The sequence below is a fragment of the Diadema setosum genome, chromosome 13 (assembly GCF_964275005.1).
Source record: "Diadema setosum chromosome 13, eeDiaSeto1, whole genome shotgun sequence".
Taxonomy (NCBI): domain Eukaryota; kingdom Metazoa; phylum Echinodermata; class Echinoidea; order Diadematoida; family Diadematidae; genus Diadema; species Diadema setosum.
This window is the reverse complement of record NC_092697.1, coordinates 1,674,898-1,698,192: the sequence shown is the minus strand read 5'-3', so window position 1 is coordinate 1,698,192 and position 23,295 is coordinate 1,674,898. Positions and strand designations below refer to the sequence as shown.

At 39.4% G+C, this 23,295-nt stretch overlaps 1 protein-coding gene across 1 annotated transcript in view; it reads right to left on the bottom strand.

The window, feature by feature from the left end:
- Positions 1–3,975: 3,975 nt before the first annotated feature.
- LOC140237052 (uncharacterized) overlaps positions 3,976–23,295 on the bottom strand; it is a 44,429-nt gene continuing 25,109 nt past the window's right edge. The window contains exons 7-18 of the mRNA XM_072316992.1: positions 22,959–23,097; positions 21,381–21,475; positions 20,235–20,361; positions 19,428–19,526; positions 17,679–17,820; positions 16,955–17,103; positions 15,876–16,079; positions 15,242–15,403; positions 14,067–14,348; positions 11,715–12,104; positions 11,027–11,172; positions 3,976–10,668 (exon numbers count right to left, since the gene is read on the bottom strand). Of these exons, the coding sequence (XP_072173093.1) occupies positions 8,368–10,668; positions 11,027–11,172; positions 11,715–12,104; positions 14,067–14,348; positions 15,242–15,403; positions 15,876–16,079; positions 16,955–17,103; positions 17,679–17,820; positions 19,428–19,526; positions 20,235–20,361; positions 21,381–21,475; positions 22,959–23,097 (4,236 nt within the window). The 3' untranslated portion in view covers positions 3,976–8,367. The remainder of the gene's footprint in view (positions 10,669–11,026; positions 11,173–11,714; positions 12,105–14,066; positions 14,349–15,241; positions 15,404–15,875; positions 16,080–16,954; positions 17,104–17,678; positions 17,821–19,427; positions 19,527–20,234; positions 20,362–21,380; positions 21,476–22,958; positions 23,098–23,295) is intronic.

Below are 23,295 nucleotides of genomic sequence, written 5' to 3'. Positions count from 1 at the left end.
TTGGCGCAGACTCCTTTACGACCAACAAGGGTTTGTGCCTGGAGAAGCTTCAACACAGGGCCTATGGGACAGTGCCAAAGTGGTGCAAGTAGTAGTCTTGGCGCAGACTCCTTTACGACCAACAAGGGTTTGTGCCTGCAAACTACCAACACCCCGTGACTTCCAAGCAAATTATCCTCTTCTTTGGAGATGTCTCGGACGTCGCCCTAGAATCGTCTTCTTTGTGAGAGCTAGCGAGCCATTTTTTTTTTCTTCGAGACGCTGGAGTCATGATGTCTCCTGACTTAATTAGGTAGAACCTTAAAGGGGCTGCACAGTACTGGTTGAGGTGAGAATTCAGGTTTATAAAGTTTTTTTTTTTGTGAGATAATGAGAAATCTCTTATGAAACATAAAAGAACATGTAATTTCAAGAAGGATTCAACATTTTATTTGATGAAAATTTGTCTTAAAATGGACGAGATATCCAAAAAAGCAATCCTGATTGAATTGTCAGGCCACGACTTTTATTAGGATCTCTTTGTTTTATCTTGTTTTTAGATATCTCGGTCATTTCAAAATTGATCTTCATCAAATAAACTTTTGATTCCCCTTAGAATTGTATGCTCTTGAACATTTCAAAGAGTGGTTTCTAAATATCTCTCAAAACGTTACAAGCTGATATCTCACCTCAACCAGTACAGTACAGTCCCTTTAACTCCCCAGCTCCTCCTTGAATATTTCAGCAATACCAAGCTACTAATCATGGAGCATGTGACACCTGCACCATTGTATGTGCATTTGCACCTCCCTATGCATGCATTGAAACCGCTCTAATGCAAAAGAATATTCGCGACTGAAGCATCGCAGAGTGTCCGTATCTCATAGTGGTTGCCATGTATCAGTGCCATCCTATACTCCAACTCCAACTCACACCCTGAAGTCAGGGATTACATCACAGTCCGTGGTGGCATGACTTCAGTAGAAACTATTTTGTAGAAGCGTTCTTCTTTGAAATGCTGTAATAGCTTCGCTTGAGCAGATGGGATGTTTTCTACTGATCTGCTCCACGTAATGAAATGATGCCTACCCTTATCTGGCTGCACCAGAAACCTTGCTGCACATCAACCCTTGCTTCACATGAGCACGGTAAACATTATTCTACCCGTTGCAAGTGCAAGGACTCGATACTAAGGAGCTCAGGGTCCAAGATGAGAATAGTTGGTGTGTCAGTGTGCTCTGATGTTGACCCATGCTGCTTAGGCACCTTTTTTTTTCTTTTTTTTTTTTTTTTTTTTTGCCACATCAAAGGAAGTCTCGTGGTAATATCACACCCTGTTGGGCTATGGAAGAGCCCAACTAACAACTGGACGATTTCTGAACGTTCTTGAAACATTCCAAGTTCGTTATTTGGACGTTTTGTCAAAACGTTTTCAGAACGTCTTTGTAGGTTGTCAACGTATTTAGAACGTTTCAAATGGATGTTAAAAAACGTTTTTCAAACATTAAAAAACAATAAAAACCTTTCAAAATTATGAGGACCTGTGCATGCTGGAAACCTTTTGAACGTTATAGAAAACCTTTTAAAGATATTCAAATTGTTCTGTGGACGTTCTGTAGAGGTCCAAAAAACCTTTGAATACCGTCGGGAACATTCAACAAAACGTTTCCAGAATGTCAAAAAAATGTCTTATGACCTATTCCACAATGTTTAGGGAACCATTCATTGGGCATTTAAAAAGTTTGGTTATCTGGGATTAATGTACCCTAATCCTAATCCTTAACTAGAAATGTCGCTACAGCGACTGGTTATACCCCCGCCGAAGAACATTTCATAAGCTTTGGTCAAAACAACATTTCATAAGCTTTGGTCAAAAAACTGAGGAAGTAGTTAAATCCGCAAGATCTTTCCTTGATCTTCTGCCATTAATATGCCGTTACCATGGCAACGTACTTTCGGGTACTGTCGAAAAATGCGTCTTGCACATCTACAACCAAAGGCACACATCTGTACCAAGTTTCATGGAAATTGGGCAAAAACTGAGGAAGTAGTTTGCAACACAAAATTTTCCATCATTTTGGCTCATAATATGTGAGCTGTTACCATGGCAACATACTTTTTGTCACTGTCAAGAAATGTGTCATGCTGACCTATATCCTAAGACAAACATTCAATATGAATTCCATGAGAATTGGAAGAACACTGATGAAGCAGTTTTGCCATGAAGCATTTTGCCCTATATTTTACCAATAACATGCCGTTACCATGGCAACGCACTTTTTGCCACTGCGGAAATATGTGTCTTACACATTAACATATTCAGATGAACATCTGTACCTTATTTCATAAAAATTGATCAAAAACTATGGGAGGAGTTCGCGACGCAAGATTTGTACCCATTTTTGCCCATAATATGCCGTTACCATGGCAACGTACTTTTGGGTACTGTCAAAAAATACGTCTTGCACATCTACAACCCAAGGCACACATCTGTGCCAAGTTCTATGGGAATCGGTTGAAAACTGAGGAAGTAGTTCGCGACGCAAGATTTGCAACGGACCGACCGCCTGACCGCCCGACCGTCCGCTGATTCCTATATACCCCCTTCATACTTCGTTTGGCGGGGGTATAATAATCCTATCCTAACCTGTTCCTAGTGTCCTAGCACCTATCTATGCCTACTATATCCTGTTGTATTTGTACACTTGTATCACATTATTTTATATACCGACAAAAATGTTTTAATGCGTAAAGACATCATTAATAAAATCAAATCACACACATACCTCAATTAGGCCTATTAAAATATGAAAATACCTCTTCATAACACAATTTGAAATTGTGAATAACTGAACAATAACGTAAACTTATACAATTTTAAAACAAGCATAAATTTCACTTATAGATTTCAATGTTTACTTCCGCTTGTTTTCAAGTTTTAGATTCTTTTTACTTATATAAATACATGTATTCAGAAAATTTGCCTGAATATTCATGATATAGAAACCAATAATGAAGACTGAGCGGACCAAATAAAAACAATTACTTTTTAAACATTCATTCAAGACGAAGTCGAGGTAACAGACCTAATAAAAACATTTTGTGGACGTTTATAAATGACGAAGATGTAGCAGACTTAATAAAAACATTTTGTGGACGTTCATAAATGACGAAGACAGAGCAGACATAATAGACACGTTTTGTAACGTCCACTGATGTTTTTAAAACGGTTAAAAAAACCCCTGCGCTTTGCGGAAAATGATAAGTACAAACTTTGAGTTTTATATCCTATGTACACTTTAAAAACGTCCATTTTAGATAAAGACGTACGAACCTCCCTTAAATAAAAAAAAAACAACAACAAAAATATGTTGAAGAAACGTTCTAAAAACGTTATGTGTTTGCTGGGAGAGGTATGCTATACAGGAAAGGGCTTGAAAGGCCTTAAATCTTTCCACTACCAGGACCCAATCTTTTATGAATGCTGGTCTGACCTTGATTGAGGAGCTTGATTCTATGATGCATATTCTATGATGTATAGACATAACAAGTAGCCCTATCACTGGCTTTTGTTTCATGAAAGTTGACTGTACACAACATACATTCAGCATCCCCTCATCTTCCCTAAGACTACAAACTTTGCTTACAAATTTGAGGGACTTTGGAATGGCATTGTTCAACTCTGTACATCAGGGCCCCGTTTCATAAAAAGTTGATATGATAGCAACTCTTGCTGGAATGGCAATTGTCATGGTAATGACAAGAATCCAGCTTCCCGATTGGATGCTGCTATTAGAAGTTGCCATTCCAGGAAGAGTAGCTATCCTAACATCTTTTATGAAAAGGGGCCCAGGTTTATGAATAGCACTCATCTTTGTAGTCCAAAGTTTGAGTTTGGTTCAGTCATTTGTATAGAGGAATAAATTCTCACATGTCAGTCAGAGGACTGTTCAGATGAACAATGAAACAAGCAAAAAAAAAAACCTATTTGTCCCATGCATGTGTACAAAAGAGACAGCCAAGACAGGCATTTAATTGTACATTACTTTGACACAGCCAATGACATCACATTCAAATAGCTGTTTAATAAAGATAATTTGGTTACAAAAAAATACTATGCTCAAATATCAACAATTACCTCCTGTTCAAATTTTAGAATCTGATGCTACTTTAGAATTCAAAACTTCCTGATGTTTATGAAGGGTGTATACTTTGATATCTTGAATCGGCTTATTCAACTGAATCAACTGGTGTCTGCACCCCCACCACAATTTATCACATCTACAGGTTTAGATCAAATTTAATCAAAACTGATTGGTGGCTGGCTTTTTGCTCTTTTTAAAAAAGTGTGGCAAATTTTGATAAAGTGGGACAACTAAATATAACTGGTAAGTTGAGAATCTAGAGTCTTTACAATCACACACACACACACACACACACACAAAAAAAACTTACAAGAAAACTACAATCTGAATATTGCTGGGGCTTTTGTGGTGACATGTCACTAATTCTCTTTGACAGCATTGATTTCTGCTTAGTTCCCTAACACTAATAAACATGATATGCACTGTATGTTACAGCCTACATCTGAAGGAATTAAATTGTACATTATAACAGAAAGTCAGTTTTGATGACATTTTTTTCTACGAAACTACACAAAACCAGACACGATTTGCAATTCATATTAACATTTAACAATGCATTGTACACTGTATATCCTATACTCTCTCTCTCTCTCTCTCTCTCTAACTCTCTCTCTCTATATATATATTCGTCTCTCCTAAACCAACTACAATGTATAATTTTCTATTAACAGTGCCTTGGAGCATGTACACATCTTTACATCACAAAAACTAAACAAAAACCTCTACAGAATATATTTTATTTTACAGTTCTCCTTACTGTTACACTCAAAGATGTGAAACTTTGGATAATCACATTTCTATTACAAAGACCCATAAATCATTCACAGAACAGAATGTCACCACACACATTCTCTAGGCTCTTTGTAAACACAACTCCAATAATACACTTCCTGGTCTGTATTCCACATGGATCATTGCTATGGCAATTCAACAGTCATAATCAGAAGATCAGTGCTTAGAAACATAGTTCCAGTCCCAAGCAATCAGTTCACTGTATACTTCTATTGCAGATGACATAATTCACACATAACAACTCTCCGCATTTTAACCTCCACATACATTGTACCATTTTACTCAACTTTCAACTTACCAAATTCAGTAAGTAAATTCAGAATCCACACATGATTCCTTTTCAAGAAGAAGTGCACAATATTTCTCATTACTGACATGTTTTCAAAGTCATATGCATCATATGATATCAATGCTGATCAAATCAAAAGCCAATAATTAAAATTCACCAGTACGTCCAGCCTGGTATGGCATCCTTACAGACACGATTAATGCACAGATATGTCTATCATCTCAATGTATGTGACAGAAATGCAGAAATTTCTTTTGAGGGATACACAAAATCCATGAAAATATTTGCTACACACTAAACAAATTTAATAGTACTGATGAACATCTGCTGCTTACCATTATCACAGCACAGATCAGAAAAATTCTGATCCAGCTTTTGCTCTTTATAATACATGTACCAAGGTGCATTGGTTCTGGTACCAAGATACAGTGCACTCCCGTTACAATGAACACGGTTATAACGAATTTCGTTATAACGAAGTAAAACTTCTGGTCCCAAAATTATCGCCATTAATGTCTATGGTACAAAATTCGCTTATAAGGAACACGGTTATAGCGAAATTTTCGTTACAACGAAGTCTTTTCCGAGCCCCAAGGACAAAGAAAAACAAAAGAAATGTGCTCCGTTATAACGAAATGCGGATCGCTTTCGAAATTCGTAACGGAACAAGCATGGGCGAACGCTTTACATCACGGTGTGTTCGCTCCGTGTGTCACGCACAGTTTCCGTCAATTTTATGCTCTCTTTAATGTAATATCCAAACGAAATTTAAAACGTACAGTGTACCATTCCGTTTCACATATCTGCACAGTGTAAGATGAGTATTCAACAAACAGATTATGATATATACGTGGTTTCCTTGTTTTTGTTATATATTGTATTTGTTCGGTTATAACAAAATTTCGTTATAACGAAAGAAAACTGCCGGTCCCGAGCATTTCGTTATAACGGGAGTGCACTGTATCACAATCACAAAATCACAAAAGTGGCACAAGGGAGTTGATAGTACTGAGTCACTTTGGGTCAACAAATAGAAAATCAGCTGACCACAACCTAGTTTCATAGATTTGAAGAATTTCAAACAAATATTTACATTCTGCACTTGATCAGTGTTACTGTGGAACTGCTAGGGATGATTACGGACAGGATACTGAAACTCATTTTATTTACTATCATAACAAAGCTTTGGCACTTTTGGAGGCTTCAAGGAAACACCGCATACAACCACGCAATGGGGGGGGGGGATTTCTGCCTCACGAAGAATATCAGTCACAAGAGGGCGCCAATCAAACTGGTGACAAAGTATGCGGATGACTCTAATTCACTATGGACACAAAACCTCATTATTTTTCATTTACATCCGACTCCCTTGTTTTCATGGTCCCACCTCCATATGCTTCAACACATTTCTGCAAAGTTTTGTCTTGTCACCAGACGAGATTGCGTCGATGGCAAACTATATGGACAGTTGTCTTCAACTTGATGCAAATTTGAATGCTGCCCTCTACATATTTAGAAAAATAAACCCCATAATGCCACTTGGTTATCTCTTGCCATGACTGTATCATGACTAGATGAAGGGAAGAATGCCTTTATCCTGTGCTGATGCACAAAGTTAGGGGCAAACAGCTAGAGTTACAACAGTGATATTCTGGGTTAACAAAGAGCAATCTAATATTCATGGATATTGGCACACTGAAATGTAATGTACACACAAATGCCAACATGGGGTCAGAGTTCAACATAGAAGTACCTGAGGAGAAACATATATACATACATGCATTACAATGGACAAGACAGATCAGCTTTGCTTCACCTGCCCTCATCTCTCTCTTCCGCTCTCCCTCCCTCTCTCTCTCTCTCTCCTTCTCTCATCTGGCAATTCATGCTAGCATAATTCAATGACTGATTTACACTCGTAAAATAAGACTTGCATCATACATGTAACTTGCCATCAATGGTGTAGAAGACTGAAATTTATGTACAAAATGCGGCAAAAGCATCCAAGAAAATCTGAAGAACACTTGTCCTTAATATCACAATTGTAATGCTAGAAAATATATTACAAAAATGATAGTACACAATACCCTATCATCACAATCATTTTGAATGCTAAAATGGATGGAAATTACCAACTGCATTTTTTGTATAATTGCAATGTAACAAGTACATAAACATCAATTATCAAATTTATTTTGCACACTGAACTTATCTTCCACAATGCTGTCAAAAAAAAAAATGCATTGTTAGAAAATTTGTAAAAACAAATTAATCTTGGAATGATGCTTTACGTTTGGAAAATATATACATTCAAGCATTAAAAAGGCACACAATGCATATTAAAGTAATCAGGTAAATTCAATGATACAGTATGTGGGTCAATTCCTCTAAAGGTTTAATAGCAATAATAAAACTTTATATCGGGTCTAATGACACAGGCTTTTGTCTTTTTGTTTGTACATCTCCCCACCTGCATTGATTCTAAATGCCACGTACAAGTATACTGTTTCAACAACCAAAGCTGAAAGCAAAACTATCACAATCTGAAGTAATCATAGTCTGCTCCATATTCCCTAAAGAATCTTTATCTGATAATACATGTGTACACTGATGTTCAAGGAAAAAAAAACAAAAAAACCTTCAGGCACAGCAAAAATATGGAGGACATAGTGAAATTTTTAAGCATTGACCTTGACCTTTGAATCTTAGCATGTGCACCCAAATGACAATAGACACAACTTTGTCCTATCATACTTGTATATAACATGCCAAGTTTCATTATGATACTTCAAGCAGTTTTCATGTTACAATGTCCACAAATTGAACAAAAGGACGGATGGAAAGACTTACAGAAGGACAGATGGACAACCAGAAACATAGTGTCCTCTGGGGACACTGTGTTGCGGAGGCATAAAACATTTCAAAATAAAATCCTTCAGCCTTCTCTGCTCCTACCAATTTCATCTGTCTCTGTTCCCTACATTTACACCATTCATACCAGAATGATGCTGTGTCTGTCAGGGTTGACCAACAATGGCCAAGGGAACAAATTGCTGTAGCAGAGTTACAGAGAATCCTCGGCTTCAACAACCCCCTGCAGAGAGCAGATTACATTGTATTACTGTCAACGTGTTTGAATCAGGCAACACATGACTCCACATACTACAAAGCAGTTTCGCTGTCGACCATATTCTTGTGGATTGGTGACATTGGTAGATATCGCATTTCCACTTCACTGTTACTCGAAGTATTACTGGAGTACCCATTGCCTGGGCAGTAAGGGACGTAGTCCGCAGAGAAAGAGAAGTCAGTCAGACTGGACTTGGTTGGAACTTGATAGTCTGCTCCAGTACCTGCTGCACTATGTTCAAGGGAGTGTTTTCCTCCAAGCCTATCATGGCCCCTCCACTGGACATACCCTTCTTGCAGAGTGACAGTCTTGCCCACACAACTATCTGAACCATGTACTATGAGTTTTCCCTCATCTAGCCGACTAATTCCAGCAACCTGACTGCTGGTGATTTCACTGTCGCCTCCGTTGATTTGCAAATCTGCCCCAAGCTTGTCAGCGTGGAGGTCTTGGATGGAGTTGTCACCTCCTGTCTCCGTGGCCATCTCAGAGGGCGTTCCTCCAGCCGTGTCTTCCAGGGTCTCTTTCCCTACACTGCCACTCCCTTCTTCTGAAAGCCTGTCTTCACACATCGTGGCTTCTCCCTCTGTCTCCGTCTCAGAGTCATCAGAGAAGGCCAGGTTGGCATAGTGTAAACACTCCTCCGAGTCTGCCCCTGTCTTTGTGATCTCCCTGGAAATGAGTCCAGATTCACTGATGTACCCCGAGGATGAGCTGGATGACACAATGGACTCGTTTCTGGCGCGCTTCATCTCACTGACGTCCTCTTTTGGCTTGTCCTTCACCGCGTCTCCCAACGAAGGTCCGCGGTCTTCTACCAATGTGCCTTCCTTGTACACCAGAGACTCCAGTGAGGGTAGTATGGAGAGAGAGGGTACAGATGACTCTGGGAATTCATCCACATTGGTGTCTTGCAGATTGTCTTTACCGGCATTGATGTTACCTTCCGTGCACCAAGGAACTGGCATTGGAAATGGCATAGGTGTCTTGGAACACGGCACAGCACATCCTGCCCTGACGTAACTAGAGATGGACTCAGAGAAATCTTGAGAGAACCCTTGAGGAGATACTGGAGATGAAGGCAGAGAGAACAGCAAATCCTGCCCAGAGACATAATCACTGATCTTCGTTGTATTCAATTCTAGCACTAAGGGTGAGATGGAGGGACCGGAAAACGGTTGCTGTTCAGATGTTTCTTCACCCTCAGGATCTGCACTGCTGTTTTTGTGCAAGTCAGTGGCTCTCAAGCCCTTGGACATGTTTGTGATGCTTGGTGAGGACTCTGTTGTCAGAGAAGCAGGAATGACTGTCAAGGACGGGGCCAGGTTTTTTGTCTCTGCAGCTTCACCCTTTGGCAAATTATCCACAGCTTGCCTGGCTTTAAGGATGGACAGCTTGGTGTAGACAAGGCTATCCTCACTCACATATCCCAGAGAAGAGGACTCTTGTGTTGGAGTGGACTGATGACTCGCATCACATCTCGCTGCAACTTCAGAATATGCCATAGATCCTGACACGTACCCATTATCTAAAGCCACACCTACCAAGGCAGGGTCTGTCTTGGCAAGCCCTGGACTCATGGAAGCACCTAGCACAGAGTAGGCCATCTCTGATGTTTCAAAATCACCAACAGCTGCTAGCTTCGGAGACACCATTATCAGTCTGTCATCTAGCTCTCCACTGAAGTCATCTGCCATTGTAAAACCTTGTTTCCCACTTCCTATGCCCTTATGTGGATACTGAAATGAACTTTGAAGGGTGTCAGAGATGTTGGGCAACCTTTCTTTTCTCATGTCATTCTTGATACTGTCTATCCCTGATGTGGACATACAGGCATCAAAACCATCATTGTCATCATCATTGTAGAAGCCATGGACAATGCCTTTGGTATCCTCTGAGCCCAGCACCCCTTTCTCAGCAATGGGAGGAAGCAGGGTGACGCCTTCACAGCTTGATGAGGACGAAGCCAACCGTCGGCCATGATGGCCTCTCTTGGACCCAGCATCCCGAGAGGCGCACAGCTCATGGTGGTCTTTGGTTGCCGAGCACTGCATGGGAAACACTTCATCCCCGCTCAATGACGACAGCTCATTGTCATTTGGCGAGGGAGGAACACCGCTGTCAATGCTGAGCGTTCGTGTCAGAATATCCTTACTACTAAGCTCAGCGTCAATGGATGTCACCATGTGAATTGTTAGGGTAGGACCCTTAGAGAAGTCCTGGAAGTCTTCAGCCACTGTCGCCACCTCAGGATTCAGTAATCGACTATTCCCAGGGATGACATCAAATGTTTCCTTCTCTGCCTCCCTTGCCATCCAAAATGGACGCGAGCTCTGCAGAATAAATGCGAGGGATAGAAGGGTAAATATAACATTACATAATTAGAGTCAAAACCTTTACAGTAGCATGCAGGTGAGTTTGTGCTTTGATGTAAGTTGCAAAGTGGCCTAAATTGGCATAATGATAGGATGAAAAATTCCTCAAACAAGATAATATGTGTGTGTGTGTGTGTGTTGATCAACAGAAGATAAGGACTGAGCCAAGGTTGTTTATTTTCTTGACATAAAAGGTCAAATGTGCTCTCAACATTACTGGAAAAAAATATGCAAGATTTATGAACACATTCATGCATGTAAGAAAGACAAAGAAAAAAGAGATAGATTGATTTGAAGTCTGTGTTGGAATACTCACTACATTTCTGTTCTTGACAATGTCCTTGTAAGCAGGCTCGGGCCACGACTTGCCAAGCTTGGCTTGGACCTGGTAGAGGCATATTGCCAGAATGAGAAGGAGAATTACCCCGGGGAGGATCAGCCACAAGAATGGTTCCAGGTTGGCTAGAGAAGTGAAAAGAAAGTCAGCATGAGTCAGAGGATGATGTGCTCTCAAATCTTCAAGGACATTCACAAAGCTCTTTTATCAACAAGTCAGCATATGTGTGAGGAACCAAAGAATTCACATGAATTTGAGAGACAATGCATTTACACATCTTTCAATTTAAAAACAATAAGAAATAACACCCAACTGAGCTTTGAATCATGAACCAGATCCTGGTTCATGTGGCCTGGATTGACTTACATTGACATTTGACTAACATATTACAAGGCTATCATAATAATCATATGGTCATTCCACTTGTACCTGTGAGGGTCGTAGGATGGGAAGAGTGCAATCTTATTCAAGGACATTACAAGTGGCATTGGACCCTTGACCTTATGAGTGGGAGTGACCTTATGAGTGAGGGGATAGACATCAATCAATCAGTAGGCCTAATAAATGCGACAATTGTATAAGAAGGTAAATAAAACACTCTCAAATTTGCCCAACACTTTGCTGCTTCCCCGTAACAATCTAGTCATCAGCAGCATCCTGTACTCACTGGGTAGTGGTTCACATGCTTTGTAGTAGGTAGAGGCAGGTGCACCAAGCAGCATCTTCCCATTGTGGATGTTCACCGCTAGGACCTGGAAGTCAAAGTTGGTGCCTTGCTCTCCGGCCTGACTACAGTCCAGTGTGAGCTCAGCGCTGGTGCCCGACACATTTACTGTCTTCCACTCATCAATGTCATTGCCAGACTTGGTGCCTACCAGCATCGACATCCAATACTGCGTTACGCTGGGGTGAGTGGATGTCTCCTCAAGGGCTTGCATGCGGTGCGAAACCTGGTAGTAGGTGATTGGTCCGTTCGGATGGGATGGTGACTCCCAATTAAGCCGCACTCCATCGTATCCGGTGCTGGAGATGGTCAAGGACTCTGGCTGTTCGGGGACTGAGGAAGCAGTAGGAACATGGCAGGTACTTTAACAATTCTTGACCAACTGTGCATCACTCAATTAAAACAAGTACCTGTCTGAATCATTACGGATAAGTATTATCCGTCGATGACTCTGTACCAGCTAGATACTAGAAGGATTCAACATGACACAATATACCCCTAAAAATGTAATTAATTCAACCAATGTATAATGCTCTTTGTTGTGTTCACAGCCTTTTAAATTTACACAGAATGAACTCTTAGTAAGCAAAAACTACAAATGATGTATGTCCTGATTAAATGAGATTCAGATGTCAGTCTATCAATACACAGATATGGGCATACACTGGTTGGACCAACACAGAGAAAGCTATTTTAGTATACCATCAGTGATACACACAACACTTTAATAAGAAACTTGGCAAGATCCCTGCGACTCAGAGCTATATTACCAAATGCTATGGGAAATACACCATTCTACATACATCTAGTATCATTCAAGAGGTCATGGTCAATTTCGATCCATGATGACTGGCAAATACATTGGTACTGCTTTCAAGTGTGTAATACAATGTTAAGACATTTGCTGTAATTGTTACTTTGCATGTATGTGTTTACAGGGCCCCCTGGAAAACAGTACTAGATTACTGACGGGGCCATCCTGTATAAATAAAATGAAATAACAATAATGATAATAATAATAAAGACTATCTATAATCCATCTCATCAGCTCCTAAAGGCCAGGGCCCCATTTCATAAAAAGTTGGTATGATAACAACTCTTGCTGGAATGGCAGTGGTCATATTAAAGATAATAAAAAGTTTTGGTACCTCAAAAGTTTCCCTGAATTTCCGTGTTTCAGGTTAAAGTACCTTTCATATAACTAACACAGTGAGACTTACTCGCCCAAAAGTGCTCTCATTTCTTAGTAATCATGCAATTAACTGCGACCAGCAGCCCCATACGCATAGCGTAATGGGGCTTCGCATTGTAGCATTCAGGATCATGACAGATTTAGTATCGCGGGTAAATATCAACTTAAAATCCAAAAATTCTTCAATTTGAAGACTTACCAATTAAGTTGAAGTCTTGAAAACGGGCTTCGGGCAACGTTTGGTTCTGCCAATAGTCCCTTTCTGTTCGAATTGATGACTGAATGTGACTCTGTCGAGAGGACCTTGGGAGAGCTACATACACTGATTACTACGGCCAGCGCATACGCACACATCACATGCGAACAAATTTCAAATCCATGAACGGCTAAGATGTTTGTGTGCGCATGCGCTGGCCGTCAATTCAGTGTAGCTCTCCCAAGGTCCTCTCGATCGAGTCACATTCAGTCATCAATTCGAACAGAAAGGGACTATTGGCAAAACCAAACGTTGCCCGAAGCCTGTTTTCAAGACTTCAACTTAATTGGTAAGTCTTCAAATTGAAGAAATTTTTGGATTTTAAGTTGATATTTACCCGCGATACTAAATTTGTCATGATCCTGTAAGCTACAATGCGAAGCCCCATTTAGCTATGCGTATGGGGCTGCTGGTCGCAGTTAGCTACTCAGTATGCGTATGGGGCTGCACGCTGCTGGTCGCAGTTATCATGCAAAATGGTTTCGTACAATACGTGTACTACCTCGCCGCCGTACGGCGGCGGCTCTGGTACGAAACCATTATTGCAGGATTACTAAGACATGAGAGCACTATGGGGCGAGTAAGTCTCACAGTGTTAGTTATATGAAAGGTACTTTAACCTGAAACACAAACTAAGACAAGGAAATTCAGGGAAACTTTTGAGGTACATTTTTGTAATACCAAAACTTTATATTATCTTTAACGACAAGAATCCAGCTTCCTGATTGGCTGCTGCTATTGGAAGTTGCAATTCCAGCAAGAGTTGCCATCCTAATATCTTTTATGAAATGGGGCCCAGGTATCAATTCCCCACCCCTTCTGTTTGAAAAGTCACCCCTTTTCTCACCTCCTATGTCAGTGACTTGGACTACTCTGTCTGATAACTCCCCTCCTTCAGTGGTCCATGCCTGTACTTGAAGTGAGTAGTTTTCATGACCGTACAGTCCCTCCACCATGTAGCTGAGGCTCTCCCCCGCCATATATTCGTGCTGGTCCGATACCACATCCCCCTCAAGGAAGACCTTGTAGTACTGGATGATACCATTCTTGATCTGTGGGGCGGACCATGCTATTCCAATGCTTGTGGAAGTTACAGTGGTGACCCTGACGTCCACTGGCTGACTAGGTCCTAGAGATGGTAATTGACAAAAAACACAGACATGAATAATTGTTTTAAAAAATACTCGTATTTAAATCTGTCCATGTACGTTCATTCCCCAATAAGTCTAAAAATGGTATAACACAGTGTTTAATGGAAATTTAATGCTGTTACTACATTTCCTAACTGACATATTAGGCCATTTAGTTGAAAAACAACAAATTTTCAATGAATGTTCATTATTTGACCTTCAAACAGATTGTATGTTACTACATAAATGTCTGTCCAGCATTTCGTATATGTTACCCACAAAATTCTCATTTGGCAAAAATTCGAAATAGATTGCTTCTTTGAAGCAATATGGGGGCAAAGTTACATGTATTTCTCATTAAAGTGTTCTACATGATCATATTGTATGGGGAGTTCATGCACATCGGAAACGCAGAATAACGCGATATCCCTGAGACGTACCCTTTTACCACGGAAATACCGATATAGCATTTGTCCTACCATTGATATGAGGGATATGTACAACCCGTTAACAAAGCTCATGAAATGATTTGAAGAAATTATCGAAAGGTAAATTGATTCTGCAATGTTATTCCTAAGCAATCCCTCTTTTGTTATAATTCAATACTTGTCTCATGATTAGTTTTGTTTTGTTTTGTTTTTCTCATAGAGGTCCAGCATGGTTTCATAGCCATGTCTGTACCAGGCAAATGCTTTGCAATATTCTTCAAGATGATAATCTGGAGATTCACTTTGACTTTAAGGTATAATTTCATAATAGCCTTGTTCGCAACAGTGTGTATGGAGCATTGACTTCCACCTGTTTTTCCAAAACGTCCAGCTTTTTGTATATGTTTAGCAATTCAGCAAAGTGTGGTGTGGTACGTGCATACACCTTGCTTCCATTAACTGACCTCTCTGGCTGGATGTTCCAATGGACGGATGGTCACTCCTTGGTCCCTCACCCACACTGGTGTTGGCTGACACCCAGACGAGATACTGAGAAAATGGCTTTACACTGGTCAGCCTCACTGGTGTGGCTTCATGCTGTCCGAACCTTTTATTTCGGATCGGCTCTGGGGAAGACATGAAAATAAAAAGCACACATAGTTTGCATCTCTTATTCACAACCTGAAATCGCAGAGACAAACTTTCCAATATACATTCAGATACAATAATATGTAAAGCTGTGCCCAGTGACCACTCGACATATAGTCATTCTGCCTAACAACCAATAGAGACTTTCCCCCAGAAAAGTGTTGTCCTATCTCAGAATAAATAAGTCCAGAAAAGTTGACTCATTTCTTTTTTCCACTTTTAATCTTGGATGACATTTTAATTGGCAGAAGAAAGGAACATCATCTGTCGTATGAGGTTAATTCAAAGCAATGCATGCTTAAAATACAAAAATATACAAATAACAATCATGTTTCGTTATGCATTTGGACACCATCATATGGTTCAGTCAGCAAAGTTTCACCATTTCTGAAACTGACCCTACACAATGTTAAACTGTGTTTTTGACTGTAAAAATAAAAGACTCCATACCAGTGCAGCTTGTTGAATTCCATGAATCTGACCATCCTGGGACATCCCCACTCTCTGAGAGGTCAACCAGGAGGCAGTAGTAGGCCGTGTGTCCGATGATCACCCCATGGGCCTCCTCTTCTGGCACCTCAATCCAGTCCAGCTCCAGGCTGTTGGTTCCAGGAACTGCTGTCACAGTGAGGTTTGTCGGCGCTGCCCCGGGCACTGATACCGGCAAAAAGGCCAATGGAATAAATATACTTAGTAGATTTGAGAGGGAAAGTCTTCAACCCAAAAGTATGCTTTAATATACAGCTAATCACATAGGAGCCTACACCTGCTTCAAATGATCTAGTCTCTCACGTCTCCAAATAAAAATATATAGCAGATGGAGAGAAATACATTAAACCATCTTGAGTAAGTGTATTTGGTTGATAAAAGATATTTTCTCTCAAATGGTTTTTAGTAACCAACAGCAATTACAGTCACTATCATTAATGTGATTAAAAGATATGATACTAGTACATATAATCCAGAGTACAGTCGACACTTCATGATGAATTCTGAAACACAATACTTAAGAGAAATGTTCAGTAAGTTGTGTGAATTCTGTGGGTTGATGACATTTCCATAACAATGAAGCATCTTGAAGGAGCTCCCTTCATTCTATTTCAAACTACTTTGAAGGGGACTGAAGCCTGCTCATTAGAAAATGTACAATGACTCATCCAGTTTTTATTACACTTTACAAGGGAAAAAAAAAGAAGAAGAAAGTAATCATTATCATAGCAATAGTTTGTGGTATCCTTTTCAAATGCTGACACATTGATGAATAAAAGTTAAAATAAACATACATTCTAATCTCAATGAATTCCATGTGTTAATACTAAGAATGATGATGGAGATGACATTCATTACAAGAACAAGAACAGTAATAATAATAATAATAATAATAATAATAATGATGATAATAATAATAATAATAATAATAATAATAATAATAATAATAATAATAATAATAATAATAATAATAATAATAATGATAATAATAACAACAAGAACGACATCAAATCTTTGAAGCAAACAATTAGCTAGCCTACCCCATTCTGCTGTTTTATTCTGCACTTGTGACGATCGTGAACTCTCCCCCTTTGAGTTTGTCACGGACACACGGAAGTAGTAGAGCACGTATCCCTTAAGCTCATCAATGATGACAGAATGTTCGTTGGCAGACATCTCTCGTTGATACCTGTCATTTGTGGGCAAGGTACAAAACACATCATGATGCTGTGAAACCAGAAACATTTGAGGCATGAAGCTTTTGTGAATTGGAGCCAACTGCTGATTTGCGACTGACTGACAAATTGCCCTGCATCAACATAAATAAGCACTGAATTGATCAGTGTTTTAGTAGTAGCCATGATAAAAAAATCATGGGCGTACATACTCGAGCGGGATTCCAACCCACGATCTCCTGATCACTGAACAGGCGTCATCTCCACTAGACCACCGAGCTTTTGCCCGACAGCAAGTGTTGGTTCTAATCCTTATAGCATGCAGTGGGTACTGCGTAATTATTCAAATTCATGAAATTCGTCCATCTAGATGCTTTCATTGCGACTGATTGACAAATTGCCCTACATTGACGTAATGAATTTGAATAATTGCTGATTTTCTTAGTTATTTTGCACACAGACAAACAAACAAACCAACACCAATGAAAATAATAACCTCCTCCCTTGATAGAGGTAATAAGATAAACTTATATAGCATGGTTTTGTGTATGGTACAGGCAGCCGGGACGACTGAAACCTTGGGACTTACTCCAAGTCTTGATCCGTTGCCTTCGTCCAGTAGACAGTGTATGCAGTGATGTAGCCCTGGACCACAGTGGGCTCATCCCAGCTCACTAAGATAGATTGGTGTGATAGTGTCTTGGCTGCAACTCCAGTGGGTCTCTCTGGTGCTGAAGGGGGAAGAAAGGTTAACATTTCAGTGGACCTTAGACTACTCATACTTCGCATTGGTTTAAAAGGGATACTCCTCTCAATGTTCACACAGACTTTAATAAACAGTACAGAAATCAGACATCAAATAATACTGTTTTAAAATTAAACAACTTTATGCAAGATCTAAATGTGTCCCAACCAATCTATTGTCTGCATGCACGTTACAAGCTACTTGATTGTTTTTTTCTTCTCTCATTTGATCATGGAATGACAGAGAGATGAAATGATTATTTCAGTTATCTTGAAAAATTAAGAAAGCAGGCTCCACAATCTTTTCACATGCATGCACAATGAGTTATTTTGGTAGTGGCTCTGGAGCCACTAAAAAAAGGCCACCAAACTACTGAAACGGTTTTTGTTTTGTTTTTTTCTTAGGCCTGATTGGTCATGCAAGATTCAGAATGGGTTATTATGTTCTCTTTTATTTCTAGCCATTACATTTTTCTTTAGGGCCCACCAAATTCTCATACTTAGAAATGTTAGTGGCCTGAACAGGTCAACCAAAGAAAACAAAAATTGTGTCAAGACCTGTAGGCCTATATGTAGGCCCTACAGTATATCTATATCACATGCCATTGCTTTTCACAAGCACTGCATATAGTCCATGTTGGGGTGGGGGTAAATAGGCCCCAGACATACAAATGTAATAGAACAGGCAGAAATGAGATAAGATACTACAAAGTCCATCACATTAGAGATAAGCCTTCTAACCGGTGACAGGCACATTACCACAGGATTGCATGTTTGTTTACATTCTCCACAATATGTGACTTCATAATTTCTCTTTATTGCTTCCTTGTTTATCTACACTTCTGTAGATATTTGTGCTTGTTGAGCTGCTATGAATTAGGTATCACCAGCTAAACCTAGCTTTGTGTTGTGCTTAGGATGAAGGTATGCACTATATGTATCCTTTACTAGAATACAGTGTGCTTCACAAAACTTGACTTTGATTCTGTGTACATGTGTGTGTGTGTGTGTGTGTGACATACACACACACATTATGTTGTTATAATGAAATTTGTGTTATGTTGTCATGAATTAATTTATATATTGTTTAATTATATGAAAGAGAAAGAAAAATAAAAGATTAACAAAAGAAAAAAAAGTGACTGGGTGAACATGGCTAATATAATTGGGATGTTTCTGTTGGATCATTGTATGGTTTCACATAATACACTCACAAAATTGGGGGATTCCTTTTCACAAGTAAATGAAGGGCTGTGCAACAACTTCGTCACAGTTTCACACCAATTTGCTTTACTCTCCAAACTTGAACAGTTCATAACTTTATCTTCTCCCCCCGCAAAAAGAAAAAAAAATATATATACATATATATATCTTTATTTTTTTTTCCACTGATTTATTTACTAGTACTTCGCTGATTCTTCTGCTGATTTCATACTGAGCAAAAATAATACCAGGATGGGTTTTTCCTTTAAATGCAGAGTGGCCCTTTACTTGAAGGCCCTTGAAAGTTCTCCAAGAGGAAAGCTCTCCAAGAAGAAAGGGATACAGGAAGGCATAGGAAGGAGCTTCCGTTCAGACGCTCTCCACCACTTACCTGATGTCATGTCGCTAAGAATCATCGACTCCACTGGGCCCAATCCCTGGCTGTTGTATGCTTGCACTTCCACCACATATTCACAGAACCTCTCCAGCCCTTTCAAGATGAATGAGCATAAAAAAAAAAAATAGTAACAAAACCGGTGTGCAAATTTGAGATAACATCCCACTCTGACACAATGACAACTTCAATACAATACAATACAATACAATACAAGACAACTTTATGCAATAAACACGCAGCAATTCATCATTCAAGAGGTTTACAGTGAGAGTCTTGTGCTTTGGAAACTTGATGTGTATCAACTCTTATTTATTACGGAAGTGATATGGCTTGGTTGGTAGCGCATCTGCCTCCAGATCCAAGGGTACTGGGTTCAATTCCCTAACCTCACTGTGCAATGTAGTATGTATGCATTCTGCCCCCTCTGGTAATTAGTGGCAAAACACTCTGTACCTTGGATAAAGCATTAAATGGAGGTCCTGTGTGTGAGTTAGCCCCGACTTATGCACATAAAATATCCTACTTTATTCATTCATTGCAAAGAGCAGGGTGCTAACCCAGTAAAATGGACCTCCTACCCACCCACACAAGAAAACGGCAGAATGATGCCTACCCCTCATGGTTTGCCCCAGATGACTAGCAATAGTCTGCAAACAATATCAACCAGGCACATTATGTCCCATTTAGAGAAGAATCAGAGTGAACATATATACTAACAATCACTGAACCTGTCCTTGCTCCTATCACAAACTAATTATCCATAGTGACAAAAATGAATAAGTAAAAACAATTTTCTCTTACCCTCAATATAAACTTGAGTTACGTTGACAGTGTAGAGTCTCGTCCTGTTGTCTCGGCACCCATCTGGTTGGGGAACTCGCACCTTATATCCCAAGATGACACCTCGCTGCTCAGCTTCCTTCAAAGGCTGCATGTTGCATCGGAGTCGCCGACAAAGCAAAAAAAAAAGTTGACAAATGTGAGAAATGAAGGTAACAGATGATGTTTTTCATACATTTATCTCTTTCATCAAGATGGTGGTGATGAATGAACAAAAATAATACTTATCAAAATCAAGATAATAATCACTGTTAAAACTACGCCATTACAGCTAAGTATAAAAAAATATACTATGCTTTACACAGTTCCTAACATCTTTGAATGGTCTTTATGTTGTATGTTAAATTTGTACCAATTGCAGTTATTCTACTTCTCAATGCACATGTTTGGCTTGCATAGACAAAATACACATTAGAATTTGAACATAAAGGTAAAACATATACTGGAGCAGTGTACCGGTGGTTTGGTCAATGTTACTAACTCTTATACAGTGCATATGCTTGTTTACTAACATATCAATTGATATATTTTGCTTACGAAGAAGTCAAAGATTTGTTTTTCCTACCACTATGGGCTTACATAGTTTTGCTAAATTGAGAAATCATTGAGGAAGTCTAATACTTGTCAAGAACAACATTAGTGACTTGGAAAAGGCAGGGCCCCATTTTATAAAAAGACAAAGTCGATTATAAATTTCCTTAACACACAGGCTGTCATAGACTTATGGTAGAAATCAACTATATAATCAATTATAACTCTTCATAAAACAGGGCTGTGCAGGAGTAAAATTTTGGTACAGTGCTATCTCAGAATGATATACTGCACAATGGCCAGGCAACTTTGACTTCGTTTCACCTTCCCAAATAGTCATATGATCATTATCATATCTATGATTTGTATTATGAATTGTCTCCTACTGTTTGAAAGGAAGGCAAGCTATAGGCCCTACTATCGCTAACAAACATTTCAATTGCAAGGGAAATGTTGTATATTTATTTCTTGTTGCTTTCTAAAACAATAAATTGGCTTTGACTAAGCCCAAAATTAAAACGTTACCTCAACCCTCCCTACCCCCTGAAAACCTCACCCTGCTGATTAACACCTTACCTCCCATGAAATAAGAACATTTCGCAGGTAGAGGCTGTCCTCAGAGCTGTTGAATTGTTGATCCACTCCCAGGTTTTGGACTTTACCGCTTGGCTCTAGAAAGGTAGGGAAGAAATGTAGGAAATAGGTGCTTGTGAATCTCAACTGATAATCCACTTTCTTTTGACAGTATAAAAATTTTCCTTCGTATACTAGAATAGCAACTGTCTACCACACTGACAACATAACTAATTTTTGCATCAATGATCTTTGGAATCCATACACTGGAAAAGCAATCATCTCCCAATGTGTAAAGATGCTTCCAGTGAGAATGAAATCCATCAATTTTCGCTTCAAGCAACATCAGTATGATATATGTATCTTGATCAGAACATATTCTCAGATTACGACATATTGGGTGAAGTAAAGATGATTTTCCATAGACGAATTGTGATCTTCATCCACAGTAACACCTGACTACAATATGTAGGACATACTGCATGCCACTGCTGCTGAAAAAAGAAAGAAAAAAAAAAGGTCACACTCTGGGATGATGCCAAAAACAAGGCTACAGAAAGTGCTGGGTAATCATCAACTCAACCCACAGGGAATTTATTCTTATTAAAATCACAATCTAACACAGTGACAAACAGATAATGTATTTAACTAGCAATATCACTATGGCAACTGCTATGCCTCCGACATGTCACATATGGTTCTCCCAATATGTCTAGAGTATGTTTTTCACTTGGCCTCTGACCCCATGGTTAAAATTTGTCCTCAAAGAATCATTGTGCAGTAATGCACGTACATACCTAGTTCGATTAACCCATTCCTTAGGGGAACCTGGCGGCCTGTGTATTAAATTATGGGGATTTCAGAATTTGGCATTGAACGGGTTAGGTTTATGCATAGAGTAACCTCCAAGGTATGAAGAAAAAGTGTAATTTCAGCAGTTGATAATTGAATGTTAGCACTTTAATCTGAGCGATCACCCTTGACCACTGACACTATGACCCCCAAATTCTCAAGAGAATTATTGTTGGGCAGCAAATGCACATGTACAAAGTTTCATGAAGATACCATGAGCCATTTCTGAGGCATGGAGAAAAAGCAATTTTTTAAGCATTTTTACCTGACCCTTGACTCCATGGCCCCAAACTCTCCCTATAGAATATGTTTCGAGAAAAACCCTTCACGCATTGCATAGATATAGGGGAAATTGAGAAATATTAAGATTTTGACCTTCACCTTTGACCTCTGCCCTTGAGCATGTGCATCCAAAAGTTGATAGGCACATCTTCATTTACTCATACATACACTACATATAACAAGTTTCATTAGGATACCTCAAACAGTTTTTATTATGCTGTCCACAAACTTTATGATTACACATGAACAGAAGGATGGGCAAAAGGACAGATGAATGGAAAGATGAACGAACAACTCAAAAAATAATGCCTCCAATGACACTTCGTGGTGGAGCCATAAAAAAGTATCATGACAATATCTTGGGGGAAGTCAAAAAGGAATTACCATCTGACAAGATATCCAACCTACATCCAATCCCAAATATAAACCATGGAGGTTTTGACTTACCACTCTCTGCCGTTCTAGCTTGTTCAGAATCACACCAGTCTCCCCAAACAGTGTTGAAAAGCAACTTTGCTGACACCTGAACGTCATACATGGTGTGGGGGTTGAGACCACTTATACTGCATGATGGATTGGATACTGGCTGCATATAAATGAACATATAAATAAGAAACAAAGTGTAAGAGGTGAGATTCTAGGGGCTTATGCTGAAATCCTAGAGCAGAAAATGCAAACTATTTTCTCAGTGAGAGAATGCAAAGTAAAATGCCACATGAATGGAAATCTTTACATTTTAACATCTTTATCATATATTCATCATTATCACTTTTGTACATATTGT